Genomic DNA, 17,169 nt, shown 5'->3' with positions numbered 1-17,169 from the left:
CCTTATCCACCAGGAAAAACCCAGGCCCTGCAGCAGCCCATCCACCTGCCCAGGCCCAGGCCCAGGCCCTGCAACCAGCCAAGCCCAGGCCCTGCAGCAGCCCATCCACCTGCCTAGGCCCAGGCCTTGTTGCAGCCCATCCACCTGCCCAGCCCAGGCCCTGCAGCAGCCCATCCGCCTGCCTAGGCCCAGGCCCTGCTGCAGCCCATCCACCTGCCCAGGCCCTGTAGCAGCCCATCCACCTGCCCAGGCCCAGGTCCTGCAGCAGCCCATCCACCTGCCCAGGCCCAGGTCCTGCAGCAGCCCATCCACCTGCCCAAGCCCAGGTCCTACAGCAGCTCATCCACCAGCTGAAATGGGCACTAAGAAATATTTTGAGGATTTTAAAAAATCTATCAATTTAATGGGTGAGGAGTTGGCAACCATAGCTAAGCAGCAGCGTACTTTATTGTGCCTGATGGATGAAATTAAGGAACTCAAAAAACAAAATGAGGAAAAAGAGAAGAGGATTGCACACTTGGAAAACTGAGTGTCTGACCTTGGGCAGCACTTGCGTATGAACGATGTCATAATAACAGGGCTGGTAATCAAACCACGGTCATATGCCTATGCCATGAAAAGGGATGACAGACTGAGCAATCTTGAAATGGAGGAGGAATCAGTGGAGCAACAGGTAACTGCACGAAGTCCACGAGGTTGAGCGCAAACTGTCCGTGCAACTCCTCTCTAGTGGGAATCTAACCCTCTACCTTCGCCTGATGTTTGTTATTTGTGCTGCCATCGCCCATCGTGTTTCTGAGAGCAGGCTAACTTCAGCCTACCTGCTCGGCTCACCACCTGGCTCCGCGTCTCATCCTCTCCGCCACGCTCCACAATGTTGGTCAGCGGGGTCTATGTGTCAGCTATTCTGGTGTGGACTGTCTTGTTGCTCCTCCATCTTCCCGTGGAAGGACTCCTCCAGTACTCGGCGACAGAGCTTCTCAGGCTCCGCTCCCAGCAGTCTGGATCTCCACCGGCAGCTCTGCACCTCCATCCGGACATCGCCCTCCTGCCTCGTCGGAGGTACATCCACCGCAGGTCTCGGCGGGGATTCCACTACAGCGGTTCCAAGGGGATTGCCTCCTTTTGGTCCTCCACTCACCGCCCACCCAGAAACACCGGCCGGTCTGTGGACGACAGTGTGTTAGCCGGCCTGGCTAGGTCGGCTAGCGCTCCCCACAACAACAACACCGGCGTCAGCTTTGGTCTGCTGAACATCTGATCCCTCACCGGCAAAGGGCATCTTATCCAGGATCTCCTTAACGACTGTAAGCTTGATTTTCTTTGCTTAAACGAGACGTGGCAAGTTCCTGGTGACTATTCTCAGTTGAATGACTCTACTCCGGCGGGGTTTGTTTATATCTGCAAACCTCATGGCTCGGGTCGCGGGGGAGGTCTCGCGATACTCTATCGCGAGAAGTGGAAAGTCCTTCCTGTTTCTGTGCCTCCCCTCTCCTCACTGGAATGCCTTGTCTGTCAGATCCCCAGACCCACCCCCACAATCATTGCCACAGTTTACCGTCCCCCCAAGCCTCACAGTGACTTTTTAAATGAATTCTCCACCCTCCTTACCCACCTCTCCACTCTCTCACCCAATATAATTCTGCTAGGAGATTTCAATATCCACATGGACAATACTGCTCTTCCCCTCACCACCGCTGAACTGGCCATCGGGCATACTGGCCATTTGCCCGGTGGGCCGATGGCGATTTTGGGCCGGGCCTTTTTTTATTTTTTTTACACTAATGGTAGTGGTATTAGTCATAATACCTATTGGTACACAAAACTGGTAGATCGGCCCATTAGTCATGATTGATTCTGGGCTGGACCAATTACAGCCGAGGGCCGATGCCCCCCTCCCTCTTGGGCCTCGGCTGCAAATCAATCAATCATACAGAGAGAGAGGAGATGACAAAATGGAGAGCAGCAAAAAACGCAAAGGAGGCGCAAAAAAAATAAGGCAGAAAAAGAGATAAGCACTTCAGGCAGATGCTGCCAAATGTGCTAAAATAACACACGTTTGCTGGCTATGGGGGAGGTTCTTCAGCAGCAGCATCATTGGCTGCACCCGCAGCCGCAGGTAACGTTAATGATGGTGGAGATGGCTGTCAGGTGGATGAGGTGAAGGGGAGGCAGGAGGAGGAGAGACCCGTGGCCGCCGCATATGACGATGGCACAGGCGATGCGAGTGGAGGGGGATTTGAACTTCAGTTAAGAAGTGATGAACTGTAGTCTACCTGGGTCAGATATGAATTAAGTTTGGTTGATAGTTTATTTTTCGTTGTGCTTGCTAACTCTTAACACAGCATAGTTATGAGTAGGCCACGTTAGCTCAGTTAATAGCACTCGCTTGATTTTAACAATTTAGCTGGCTGTTGAACAGCATGACAGGTTTTCTCTACTGCTGGGCTGTTTCTATGATGTTATACTAACGTTAGTGATAGTGATCTTAGTGCTTCAGCAATTTTATTTTATTCATTTAGTTAGTTAAGTATAGTCTTTATTAGTTAGGTAGCTAAATATTTCAATGTCTATTAATTGATATAAGTGCACTATGCAGTAATTCTTTACTCTTTAAAGCTCAACAAAGCAAAAATGTTCATGTAAAACCAAATGATGAGGCTAGTATTCATCATAAACCCACTGCACTTGCAGATATAATTTAGATTGAATCAAATTAGGATTTGCCAGGAGATGTGATGCTGCTCATTAACATAAAAGTGGCTTGGAGTTAAAAGTAACTACTTAAATGTATTTGTCTTTTATACATAAATATCCTCTTTATTCTAATGGGCATGTTTCCGTTCAATTTAAAATATTTTTCGGTAAAATGTTCTTGTGGGCCTTCTTGTTCTTGGGAAAAATGCGGGCCTTGAGGTTGTAACTATGATATGGCATGAGTATGGTATGGGGCCACCCTACATGTACTTGAAAACAGTACAGATTTAATACAGATAAATAGATTGCATTTGTTACATTATTTTTTTCACCTGGTTTATGTTTGATTTTATTAAACAATAATTTGTCCATTAGCTATATTACTGGTTATTGTAATGCAGCTTTTTGTTACCTTGTTATCAGGGAACTCCTCAAAACCTCAACAAATTGTGTCAGTCCTCATATATTACACCAGATTGATCCACCATCCCCAGTGGAGCAGTGTGTGAGAGAGAGAGAGAGACGAGACGGAAGAGCAGGAGAGAGAAACAGAAGAGAAGGAGAGAGAGACGTCAGAGCAGGAGAGAGAGACGGAAGAGCAGGAGAGAGAGACGGAAGAGCAGGAGAGAGAGAGCCAGGGCATAGACTACTTTGCTCGCCCTGAGCTCGCCATATTACAGGCATTCCTAGATCACCACCCACAGCAGAGCACCAGCAGTGCAGTTGTGATGAGGGTGTTCACCTGTAAAGATGGCACTAGCAGGAAGTGGCTCACTTATTGCAAAGAACGGCATTTATTGTTCTGCTTTGTGTGTCTGGCATTTGCAAGGAGGACTGATACCAGCGCATTTATTACAGGCATGAGTGATTGGCGACATGTACATCTGCGCACAGAGGAACATGAAAAGAGCACTGCACACCAGACCTGTGCCGAAGCTTTTTTCTTAAGGTGCTCAAAAAGCAACATCAGCAGCTTTTTCGCTGGCAGTCAGATGTCAGCTCATAGGGAACAAGTGAAAAAGAGATGCAAAGTTTTGGAGCGAGTAGTGGATGTGGTCAAAGTGCTTGGGAAGAGGGGGCTGAGCTATAGGCAGGTGGAGAATGAGGCCGCATACACTTTAGATGATAACACCATAGATCATGGTAACTTTTTGGAACTGATTGTGTTATTAGGCAAATATGATATCTGCCTTAGAGAGCATTTGGATGGCTGTGTCGAAAAAAGCAGGAAGTTGCATCAGTCCAGTGGATCAAGAGGTAGAGGGTCTCTCATCACCCTACTCTCCAAAACAACAGTTAACTCAGTGATTGATGCACTTGGGCACCTCATTCAAGAGAGCATCGCCAGTGACGTCCAGAAAGCTGGAATGTTTTCTGTTCAGCTAGACACAACTCAGGACATAACCAGTTATGATCAGTGTTCGGTAATCCTTAGGTATGTTACTGAGGCTGTGCAGGAGAGGCTTGTTGCCATAGTGAGGTGCGAAGCATCCACAGGGCAGTACTTTGTGGACTTGCTCTCAGGAGTTTTAGAGCATCTGAATCTGGACAAGGCCATGTGCATTGGGAATGCAACAGATGGGGCATCAAATATGCAGGGCCAGTACAAAGGCTTTTCAGCACTGATGACCTCTCAGTCTCCAACTCATGTGCATGTGTGGTGCTATGCACATGTACTTAATCTTGTGCTTGCTAACACAACACAAACTGTCACTGAAAGTGGATCACTCTTCAATCTACTTAATGACATAGCTGTGTTCATCAAGGAGTCCTATCAGAGGGTCAATCTTTGGGAGAAACAAACCCAGGAGACAAGACACAGACGCCTCAGTCCAATTGGTGAGACACGGTGGTGGGCCAAGCATGATGCTCTCCGAAAAATCTTTGGACATTTTGGAAAACCAGAGAATGGCCTCTTCATTGATGCAGTGCTCACACTGGAAGCAATCGAAAAGTGGGAAAAAGAAAAGCCAGCTGTTCGTGCCAAAGCAGGAGGCTTTAAAGAGTGTCTCTTGAAACATGAAACTGTGTTAACAGCACAGATTTTCCTTAGAGTGTTTGAGCAAACAACTCCGCTGTCCAAGTACCTCCAGTCAAAGGGGATGGACAACCTCTCTGCCCATCGTATGGTGACTGCCACACAAGAGAGCCTCAAAAGCATCGCCAGGGACTTCACAACTGTGAAGGCAGCTGCAGACTCATTTGTGAAATGGACAAATGAGAAACTGGAGGAGAGGGAGGACAACACAGACATGGAAGTGGAGGCTGCACTACCTGAGAAGAGAGCCAAGAAGAGAAAAAGCAGGGCTGGAGAGATGGCTCAAGATGAGGTACATATCAATGCTGAGAAAGCATATGAGGTGAAAGTGCACAACACCATCCTGGACACAGCTATTGAGGCAACCCACAGACGATTTGTCACACATGGCAATCTCCTTGCTGATTTGGCATGGCTGGACCCCAGGAAGTTTGAGCAGGTCAGAACTATTTCTCTTCCTAGTAATGCACTTCAAAACCTCAGCACATGTCTCCTCAAATTTGACAGCAGGGCTACAGTAAATAACCTTCAGTCAGAACTGAAAAGTTTTGCTGGACAGTGGGACAGGCTTAAGGCATCACATGTGGATGAGTACAAGACCAGAACAGCAGAGGATGGATCTGCAGAATGGGAAGAAGAAAGTGAAATTGTGACCAAAAGCTGTGATTCTTGCAAAAATTGCCCATTGTGCTGCTATCAAATACTCAGGCGGTTCAACATGCTATCAGATGCCTATCGTCTCCTTGGGCTTGCATACAAGTACCTGCTGACCCTCTCCCTGACTCAGGTGGCCTGTGAAAGAACATTTTCAACACTCAAATTCATTAAAAACAGACTCCGAAGCAGCCTGTCCACAAACAAGCTGGAGATGTTTATGCTGATGGCCACTGAGAAGGACATTCTCATGTCATTGGACTCCGACATGGTCATTGACAGGGTAGCTGAGAAGAGTGAGCTGTTGAGAAAGCTGCTTTTGTAGCCTGATGAGGTAAAATAAAATGATCAAAACACTCATTATAATGTATCAGGTAAGATTAGATTAAACTTTATTGTCATTGCACAAAGTACAGTGCAAAGAAAAAGTTTCGCATTTAACTTGAGTGCAAACAAGTGAAGTGCTCAGAAAATGCTTATATTAGAATTAATTAGAATTAGTGCATCTTAATAGGTCTTAATGTATAAGAAACTTGATGGAGGTATTGTATGTACAAACAGCTGTTTTCTTCCAGCCTTAACCTCTCACTGTCTCTTATAGGATGCTGTCACTTGTTTTTGGAAGCCTGCTGTGGTTTCCTCTAAGTAAGTACTGTAGAGAATACATGATGCAACTATTTTTTTTTAGAGTAAAGATACCAGCACTGTGATCATCTAAGCAAGTCCATCAAGTGTCATTCTTTCTCACCTTTCTCTGTCTGTCTCCTTTCACTTTTTAAAGATTACCATGTTTGAGGGAATAGTGTGTGTTGCTGTGCTGAGTATTGCTGCTGTGGAGGTCTTAGGTGACTGTTTATTGATTTGGTGAGTACATAGTTTTATGAAACTATCACTAAATCACATTTTAATATTCATCTCACCTCTATTCCTCTCTGTCCTATTTTTCAGGATCCCATCATACATTCATTGTTCAGGAGGTTCACTAGACCAAGCAGCCTTTTGGGTTCCTTTAAGTAAGTACTGTATAGAATAATGGGACTGGGAGGATGGTGTAGGTTTTGTAAGTTTATTAGACAACTACATATACACCAACAAGACAGTGTACAAGCGGTGTCACAAGAAAGTTTGTTTTCATTCATGGGCTTCATTGTCTGTCCATCAATACCTGGTGGGCCGGTCTAGACTCAAAATGCCCGGGCTGATTTTCTGTCCCAGTCCAGCCCTGCCCCTCACCATGGACTTCTCATCACTACTTGACAGCTTTGGTTTCCAACAGTTTGCAGACTTCTCCACACACATAAAAGGTCACACAATTGATTTAATTTGCTGCTCAGGTCTCACCCCCTCCAACTGTACTGCTGACAATCTTCACATTACGGACCATTTCCTCCTCTCTTTTAACGTCACCCTCCAGCTCTCCATCTCCAAACCTCTCTGTATCATCTCATACCGCAATATGAAGGACATTAACATGGACTCCCTCTCCTCCTGCATCACCACCCTGACTACGGACCCCGCTTCCACCCCCGATGATCTCGTCACACAGTACAATAATGGACTCTCCAACATACTCAATTGACTTGCTCCTGTCAAATCCCGCTCTGTCTCCTTTACCCGGTCTGCCCCCTGGTTCACCCCATATCTCCGTTCCATGAAATCCCAAAATCGACAGCTTGAAAGACTCTTCAGAAAAACCAGTCTCAATATCCACAAAGACATCTACTTAGCTCAGTTAACTCTCTACAAGGACTCCATTTCTCATGCCAAATCTCAACACTACTCTGGACTCTTTTGCTCAAATGCTGGAAACACCAAGACTCTCTTCTCCGTTTATAACAGAATCATTCAACCCCCGGACTCCCTACCCCCCCACATGTACTCCTCAGACACCTGTGAGTCCCTCCTCCGGTTTTTCAATGACAAAATCAATAAAATTCACCAGCACTTGGGCTCCACTTCCTTACCACTCCCCTCCTCTGAACTCCTCCCTCCTTATCAACCATTCTCCACCTTCGAACTCCCTCATCCCTCAGTTATCTCTGACCTCATCAGAAAGTCCAAACCTTCATCCTGCCAGCTAGATCCCCTCCCTACTCCTACCTGGTCGGTACCAAATCCACTTTATCCAAAACTGACAGTTTCTCCTTCACTATTGACAGTTCCACAGTGTCCCCCTCCCCTCAGGTTAAGAGTCTGGGTGTCATCCTCGACAGCTCACTGTCTTTCCACTCACACATCAATAACATCACCCGGTCTGCATATTTCCACCTACGAAACATTAACCGTCTCCGCCCCTCCCTCACCTCTCACACCACGGCTATCCTGGTCCACAGCCTCGTCACCTCCCGCATTGATTATTGTAACTCACTCCTCCTTGGTGCCCCTCACAAATCCCTCCATAAGCTTCAACTGGTCCAAAACTCTGCAGCCCGTATTATTACCAGAACCCCCTCCTTTCACCACATCACCCCTGTCCTCCAGCAGCTTCACTGGCTTCCAGTCAAATTCAGAATCCATTACAAAATCCTTCTGTATACTTTCAAGGCTATTCACAACAAAAGGCCATTCACAACAAAAAGATGCATTTGTGAGTGAGATAGAACAAATAGACTGGTCTGTAGTATGCAAGGAGGACAATCCAGAAATAGCACTCATTATATTCATAAACCTGTTTATAGATATTGCTAATAAGCATGATCCATTTAAAAAGATTTCAGTTAGGTCAAAAAGTGCTTTGTGGCTAGATAAAGAACTCAGGGACTTAATGGCTTCAAGGGATAATGCAAAGAAAAAAGCTAACAAACTTGGTTCAGAGTCAGAAAGACAAGTTTACTGCAAATTAAGGAATCTAGTGACTAAGCTAAATAAAAGAAAAAAGAGAGAGTACTATAAACAAAAGATCAATTAAGTAAAAAATTATGGGAAAAAATAATGGTCCACACTGAATGAAATAATGGGGAGGAAAATAAATTCACCTATCTCATTCATACAATCATTTATAACTAAGCCTCATGACATTGCAAACCATTTTAATGATTTTTTCAAAAGTAAAGTTGACAAGTTAAGAAAGGGTAAGCAATGCAGTGATGGCTCACTATCATATACATTAATAAAGAATAGAATTATTAAGGACAAAAACCGCCTCTTTAAATTCAGTCAGATTGACAGAAAAACTGTTTCAGACTCCAGTTCCCCTGGTACAGATAACTTAGAAAGTAAAATGCTCAAACTTGTAGTCAACTTTGTTACCACTTCTATATGCCACATTTTCAATCAATGCCTAAGCTATGGGGTTCATCCAACTATGTGGAAAGAAGCCAAAATTATTCCTCTTCCAAAAGACAAAAACAAAATGTTTAACAGTCCCAACAGTCGGCCAATTAGTATTTTACCATTATTAAGTAAAGTTATTGAAAGTTATACTTTCTAGCTGTCAACATGCTTACAGAGAAAACCATTCAACAGGCACCGCACTTGCACATATGACTGATGACTGGCTAATAGGCATGGAAGAAAAGAAATTAGCGGGAGCAGTTATATTGGATTTCAGTGCGGCATTTGATGTCATCGATCACAGCTTGCTAATTGGCAAGTTACAATGCTATGGCCTCTCTCCCACTGCAACCTCATGGTTTAGACATTAGTAGTAGTAATAGTAATAGTTATAGTAGTAATAGTTTAAGAAAGAAGCAGAGAGTCTACTTTAACGGCAGCTATTCAAACTGGAACGTTATACACTGTGGGGTCCTATAAGGGAGCTGCCTCGTGCCTTTATTATACTCCATTTTCACTAATGATCTACCTCTGTATGTTAAAAATGTCAACACTGTTATGTATGTGGATGACACTACCTTGTACAGTGCCGCTATATCTGAGCAAGCTGTAACCTGTTCCCTAAGTAATGCTCTAACAGAAGTGAATAAGTGGGTTGAATGCAATAAGCTGGATTTAAATATCTCCAAGACAAAATCCATTGTGTTTGGAACCTGACATATGTTGGCCAAAAACCCTCAACTAAAATTAGCAATAAACAACATAAATATTGAACAAGTCAACACAATAAAACTTTTAGGTGTAACCATTTGTCTTTTATTATGATGTTTTTACATGTAGCACTGAGATTTGTTTTCAAATGTAAAGTGCGTTACAAATAAAATGCATCATCATTATTATTATTATTATTATTATTATTGACAGCTCACTATCCTGGTCAAATCATATAAATAATATTGACACTAAAATGGGTAAAGGAATCAGTATGACCAGAAAGTGTTTTACATTCATTACTCCCTGAATAATCAAATCAGTTATTCATTCTGTGGTTCTATCTCATCTAGAATACTGTTCTGTAATTTGGTCCTAAGCTTCAAAATCTCAGCTGAGAAGAGTGCAGGTTGCTCAGAAAAAGGCGGCTCGTCTAGTTCTTGGTTGTTCATACAAAACAAGCACAGACTATATGCACACACAACTGGTGTGGCTGACAGTAGAACAGAAAATATCTTTACATCTTTTAATGCTACTGCGGAGCATTATTAGCACCAAATATCCATCAGGCTTGGCTCATCAGATACATGTGACCTCCGTGCATGGTTACAGTAGTAGAAGTGCTGCCTTCGGTCATATATTGCTCCCAGTTCCAAAAACTTACTCTCGTAAGCTTACCGTTATATATAGATCAATAGTCCTCTGGAATTGTTTGCCTAAAGAAATCATATCTACTGCCAATAACAAAATAATTTTCAAAAACCTTACTAAGAAATATCTAGCCAATTAACAAAAGTGTATATCCATCTATACATGTAATCTGTCTGATTATGTTTTGTCATTTTGTCATAGTTTTGTCATATTGTCCTCTCATCACTGGATTCATACATCTGTACTATGTTAGCCTGGTCACTGTAGTATTATTTTCTATTTAAGAGTTTTTTTCTGTTTTTCGGTTCTATTGTACTATTATCTATATTATTTTATGGTGTATCACGTTAGCTCATTTGTTATATACTCTATGTTGATTATAATTATCACTGTATGTCTGTATTATTGGTCTTGTACATTGTATCATTTGTACATTATACTGTACAATCAGTCTGTCTGATTGTTTTTTAAGTTGTCTGTATATTCTTCATTGTATGTCTGTTCAGGACCCCAGGAAGACTAGAGGCATATTTGTGTGCTTCTAATGGGGATCCTTAAATAAATTAAACTAAGCTAAATAAACTAAACTGATCAGAATCAGTTCAATCAACTCTGAGTATGTTCAGCTACTCAAATTTGAGATTGGAAAATATTTGAGGAAATATGGCAGCATTTTAGTTAAATCTAGGAGAGCCTTAGAAGAGAAAGTTGTCTCCAAAATTACAGCCCTTGCTAATGTCCCTCCAGAAAATCTATCTGAAGAAGAGAGGTTAAAGTTGGCCGAATTACAAGGTAAATTAGATGACATGTACAAAATAAAAGTAGAGGGTGCCTTCATAAGGTCCAGACAAAAGTGGTTGAAGCATGGTGAGCAGATGTCTGCCTATTTTTTTAATTTGGAAAAGTCACAAGCAAAGAACAATTCTATCCTCCAGCTGAATATTGAGGGAACTGTTACTGATAACAGGAAGGACATTTCTAAGTTCTGTTATAATTACTATTCTTCATTATACAAATCTAAGTTCAATGTAGATAATACGTCTGCATTTTCTAGGCATTTGGATGGATTGAATACAATTAGCCCTGAAGATAAGTTGATGTGTGACTCCCCAATCACTTTACAAGAAGTTGTAGATTCCATAAAACATTTAAAAGTTAACAATTCACCTGGTAACGATGGACTCAGCGCTGAATTTTATAAGTCATTTTTGGAGTTGCTTGCACCATTCCTAAAGTTTTTTCAGAGAGTATTGCTAATTCTACAATTCCTAACAGCATGACACAAGGGGCTCTAGTTTCGCAGACTTGGCGAGGCAGGGGCGCAGCGCACCTGCGCTTCGCCAACTGGGTGTGGCCAGGCGGATTTTGCAAGTTTGGCACACCGTGCGCCCTGGCGCAGCTACTCCTCTGTCCCACCTCCATCCCTCCTACCTGCGCAAGTCGGAAAGAGGGAGGAGAGAAGGCGTGGAGTGGGTTTTACACACATCACACCAGTCAAATGAGCCCCTCTCCTCGCCCTTAAATGTGCCGCGCGAAGGCGTAATGAGAGTTTACTCAATTCGCCGTGGCAGAAGAGAGCAGCAGCGTCAGACGGCCAAACTTCTCCCAGGAGGAAACTGATGTTTTGGTCCGGGAGGTCTGCTCGCAGTGTCCGAATATATGGAACTGCGAGCAGACCTCCACGGGCTGATGATGCAAAGGTAGCCTTTACAATTGTAAATCAATGTTGCGTTTCTCTCGTGCGCGCGCGCTCTCTCTTTCTCTCTCGCAGTCTCACTGTTTCTTTTCTTTTGACTTTTCTAAGATGACAGATGCTGAATATATACTCCCTATCTGATGCTGTGGCTGTTTGTGGTTGGCTGAGAGGGATGTGAACTCATATATTTGCAGCTGTGTTAATCAAATCAGGTTGGGTTTCCATTACGCGTGCCAAACGTGCCAAACGGTGCCAATCCCCTTTGATCTGACATCAGATGTGACGGGACAGTCGATATAGAGATACATTTATGTGCTGATTGCAGATAGTTGCATTGAATAGTGTTTTTTTGGGTATTTATTGCATCGTTAATGTGCCTGACATTCTGGAAACCTGCCTGTGAGGTTTTGGTGACATGTGCGCACTGTCCGCCGGTCAGCCAAACTTCGGCTTACACCGGCTGCACTCCCCCTGTGTTGACAGTAGACCTGGTTTCAGCTTTTGGCACGAAACTGTCACTGTGCCAAGCTGGATCTGTCGACACCTCCCCCTGCTGAGCCGCCACACCCATCTTGGCGCACCTCGGTCTGCCAAACTACCAAACTGAGCGTGCCTCGGGTTGCGCTGCTCGAAACTAGCTCTGCGCGGGGTTCGCCACCCTGCGCCACCCTGCGCCGCGCCGGGAAACTAGAGCCCAAGGTGTCATTTGTCTTATACCTAAACCAAAAAAAGATGTTCTTTTGCTTGATAACTGGAGACCTATTAGTCTACTCAACAACAATTACAAACTTTTTGCCATTATATTTGCCATGAGGTTTAAAAAAGTCTTAGACACAATCATAGACGATAATCAATCAGGATTTATGGGTAACAGGCACATTTCTAACAACATAAGGCTGGTCTTTGATCTTATTGATTACTCTGATCTGATAACTGAGGATAGTTTTATATTTTTCTTGATTTTTACAGGGCCTTTGATACTGTTGAGCATCCCTTCATCTTTTATTGCCTTGAGAAATTTGGTTTTGGTACATATTTCTGCAATGCTTTTAAAACCCTCTATGCAAAAGGAAACAACTCTGTGAAGTTAACAGGTGGTACCACTCAAAGATTTTGTCTCAAACATGGAATACGGCAGGGCTGCCCAGTATCTGTTTATCTCTTTCTCATTGTTGCACAAGTTTTTTGTCACTATATAAAATCAAGTGACTTAGAAGGTATATATGTTGCGGGTAGGAACATCTTATTAAGCCAACTGGCAGATGATGCGGCTTCATTTTTAAAAAACTCTCTACAGGTAGATACAGTGAAGTGTAGGCCTATTGCAATATTTTCAAAAGCCTCAGGTTTTTGTTTGAATTTAAAGAAATGTGAATTGTTTGCGTTAAAAGAGTGTGCTGTATCCTCTATTAATAGTATCCCTGTCAAGGAAAACGTAAACTATCTAGGTATTGTTGTAACAAAAAAACATCAAGAAAGAGGTGATCTCAATTTTAATCCAATGATTAAAAAGGCTGATAGCAAATTCAATCGTTGGTTACAACGAGATTTGTCCATAAAGGGTCGTGTCCTCCTATCAAAAGCTGAAGGCATTTCACGACTTATTTATGTTGCATCCTCGCTATATCTTGATAATAGAACTGCCAAGAGAATTGATCAAATGTTGTTTATGTTTTCGTGGAGGAACCGTATACATTATGTCAGAAAATCTGTTGTTGTTAATTCTTGTAGAAATGGTGGCCTTGACTTTCTGGATTTCTCCACGTTGAATAACGTGTTTAAGATCAACTGGTTAAAACACTTTCTGAAAAATGAATCCTCCATGTGGAACTTTATCCCCAAATTTGTTTTTGATCAAATTGGAGGACTCCCGTTCCTTTTAGTTTGCAATTACAAGTTAAACTGTCCAATTTTCACAAGCAGGCTTTACTGGCATGGAACTTAATCTACAAGCACAACTTCTCACCACAGCATTATTATATGGAATAATAGAGACATTCTGCGTAAAAAGAAGAGTATTTTTCTAAAGAACTGGTTTGACAAAAATATTTTTTTGGTAAGTCAGCTGATTAACGCTGAAGGTAGTCTTATGAGTCATGATGAATTTACTACATATTATGATTTCCCTGTCACAGCGAAGGAATTTGCTCTGGTAATGGGGGCTATCCCACATGGCTCGGTGACTCTGTGCAGAGGCTCATTCCCAATTGATGTCTCTTTAGTTAATCTTGATGATAGTCCATGTGGTAAAGTGTGTTTTTCAACAGCATGTAAGAATAATAACAAAGCCATTTGGTCTCTATTTCAGAATGAAATTGTTACAAAACCTTGTGTCATTACTTATTGGAGTAATTTTGTCAACAACATTCCCTGGATTAAGGTGTGGGCATTGCCCCATAAATATTTAATTACTAATAAGATTAAGGAGATTTCTTTTAAAATTTTGCACAAAATGTATCCAGTTAAACATTTTCTCAAAAAATTTAAACCAGATCTAAATATAAATTGTTCTCTGTGTGCAGCCCATCCAGAAACTGTCTCATCTGTTTTGGATATGTCAATATTCTAGTAAATTATGGAAAGATGTTGTTAAATTTATTAATGACATGGTTTACAAGGACTTTGTATTATTGTATGATCATGTTTTATTTGTTTTTTTCCCCAATGATAGGAATTTGCATGAAAAAGCATATATGATAAATCTACTGATCATTCTAACCAAATTTCATATACACAAGTGCAAGTTTTTATATAGAAGACCCCTGTTCACTGTTTTTTACAAAGAGTTTGAACAGTACTTAGAATCTATCAAATCCTCTGTCAATAATAAGGCCTTACAAACAATTAATGTTTGTGTCAAACTTAAAATCTGTATTTGAACACAGTTTATGTGGTGCTGGATTGTGATGTGATGCTTGATCTGATGCTTAGACTGACTGCTGGACTTTGGTCTAAATATGCCTTGAATACTTATTTTTCCTTTTATTTTCTATTTTATTTATGTATTTTTTCTTTTTTTTTTTTTAAAATCCTTTCTGTGTCATGACCCCCTGGCTTATTTTGTTGAATGCACTCTGAATTTGCACGATGGCTACTCTGAGCATTTTTAAAATGTGCAACATGTATAATAAAAAATGTTCAATTTATTAAAAACAAAACAAAAAAAAAACTCTGAGTATGTTCAGCCTGAGAGAGGCGCGTTCACAGTGAGCACCAAAAGACATCATCAATGGAGTGCAGAAATCATGATTCTCAGTGGCAGCTGCAGCTAAACAACGTGAAGTGTGATGGGGAAAGATTGCAAAGTGTGTTAATAGATAACGTGAAGTGACATTTGTAATGTGATGCATTAATGCCTGTCTGATATGCAGAAAATATAGAAACATTACACAGAGTTCATATATTTTAACACAATTTGCTATATCCTCTTATTCAGCTGTAATCTGATGGGGCCCAAAGACACTGGACAGCAACTCAAAATCAAACACAAAGATATTGGACAGACTGGTACAAGTTTTGCTTATACTTTCTTCATTCTGTCGACATGAGGCTGAGGTTAACTGAATTGCTGAATTGCTGTGTAATGACTTCTGACTCACGTAATCTCCTTCATTCTCAGATGGAGCTATGATGGGATGTTGAGTCCCATAAATGAGCCAAATACACTGCAGAATCTTTGAATATATGAAAAGTTTTCATGAATCATTGCATCATGTATCTGCATATGAATTTCTTATTAACACTGACAAACCTGCAGTTCTGTGGAATTCCTCTTTTTTATAGATTATTTCTCAGGCTTTTGTTGCCTTTAATGGCAAAACATAATTAAAAAAGCATAACATTAAGGGGTAGAGAGGGAACGTCACGCGCGAGAGGCTGCACGCTGAGTTTGAACCCGCAGCCGCTGCATCATGGACTGAGCGTCAGATCACGGGGCCTACGCTCCATCCACTATGCAATCGAGGCCTCGTACTATTTATGTTGATAATCAAATCTGATTTATGTCCAGGGAAAACCACAAAAACAGGTAAAAGTTCTTTCAGAGCCAGCGTCACTTTTCTTACGGCCGGACAATCCGCTGTCTCGCTGATGTGTTCAGTGTCCCTGATGTTATAAAGAAAAGAATCAAAGGGCAATGCATAAAATTTGCTCCGATGATAATGTAAATCCACAATGTGTAATATTTGATATATCTGGGTGAAACAGATTGTTAAGATAAATTATAGTGTGAGGTGAAATTGTATCTTTTATACAGACACTCCTTCGGGGTCTAAACACCCTCTCTTTACACAACAGTCTATGAATAAACTGTGCCCCAACGTCCACGACTTCATTTACTAAAGGTTCTCCTGTTTCTTCTTCCTGCTACACGCTCAGCGAGCGATCAGCCTCAGGCTTAGATAAAGCAAACCTGCGAGCCAGCAGGTTTGCTTCACGGAGTAAGTTGCCATAGTAACTGACTCAGGGTAGCTGAACTGGCTTTGTGAAAAGGAAAACTCAGAGTTTCCCTCATCTCAGGCTCAACATACTCAGAGTTTTCACTAATCTTGTAAGGACGTGGTAGTTAGGAGTGTGGTTCCAAATTCAACCAAGGGGAGGAAGTGGAACCCAAGATCGGCAGTTCAGGAGGCAGAAGCAGCTCTTAGGCATGCAGAGATTGTAGGTAATGTTCAGTTTGGCCGGGGAGGCCTGGGGCTTGGCTCAGGCAAACCGGTATGGAATACAGCAGGTCTCAAAGATAAAAGAAAGCTGGTTGTGGAACAGATACATAGACAGGAGGAGATAGTAAGGGGTGCAAAGGTAGTGGCCCAGGCTAACCAGGGACAGTGGTTGAATTGGGAAATTGTAGAGAAGAGGAAGCAGTAACACTTCATAAGTCAGCCCGCGTTTTAGAGTGTACCTACATGTACTTTCCCAGGAGTTAGAGTATCCCTCACGGTCACTTAGCACATACTTTCCCGGGAGTTAGAGTATCCCTTGCAGACACTTACCACATACTTTCCAGGGAGTTAGTGTATAACGACGCAGTCACTTAGCACATACTTTCCCGGGAGTTAGAGTATCCCTCGTGGTCACTTAGCACATACTTTCCCGGGAGTTAGAGTATAACTTGTCACTTGTGTAATTTCCCAAAACTTATGGTTTAATTTCCTTATATGAATCTGTATATGTATGAAGTGCAGTAAAAACAAATGCTTTTGCCCTTTGCTCATGGCAGTTGATTCAGTCACTTTTATGTAGACTATGTGTCATCAGGCAATTTCACCCACACTCCAGGGTTTTAATATTTATGTTTTGTTTACATTTCATTGAATGAGTTTGAATATGAATATGTCAAGAAATGGGTCTATATTCTGCAAATTGCCTAATTAATGGGCAGGCTGGAGTACAAAGCAAACTTTTCCCCCCCTTAAGTGCACATCTCTGGAAGTCTTGTAGTGCCATCGGA

General features: G+C 42.2%; 1 protein-coding gene across 1 annotated transcript; it reads left to right on the top strand.

Moving 5' to 3' along the window:
• The first annotated feature begins 3,505 nt into the window (after positions 1-3,505).
• LOC117263746 (zinc finger MYM-type protein 1-like) lies at positions 3,506-11,639 on the top strand. Its single transcript, XM_078176081.1, has 3 exons — positions 3,506-6,034; positions 6,171-6,253; positions 6,338-11,639. The coding sequence occupies exon 1, from the start codon at positions 3,558-3,560 to the stop codon at positions 5,712-5,714; it is 2,157 nt and encodes a 718-aa protein (XP_078032207.1). The 5' UTR covers positions 3,506-3,557; the 3' UTR covers positions 5,715-6,034; positions 6,171-6,253; positions 6,338-11,639.
• Positions 11,640-17,169: the final 5,530 nt, after the last annotated feature.

Source organism: Epinephelus lanceolatus, chromosome 16 (genome assembly GCF_041903045.1).
Source record: "Epinephelus lanceolatus isolate andai-2023 chromosome 16, ASM4190304v1, whole genome shotgun sequence".
Lineage (NCBI taxonomy): Eukaryota > Metazoa > Chordata > Actinopteri > Perciformes > Serranidae > Epinephelus > Epinephelus lanceolatus.
Note: the sequence above shows the minus strand (reverse complement) of the source record. Positions and strands in the feature narration are given on the sequence as shown.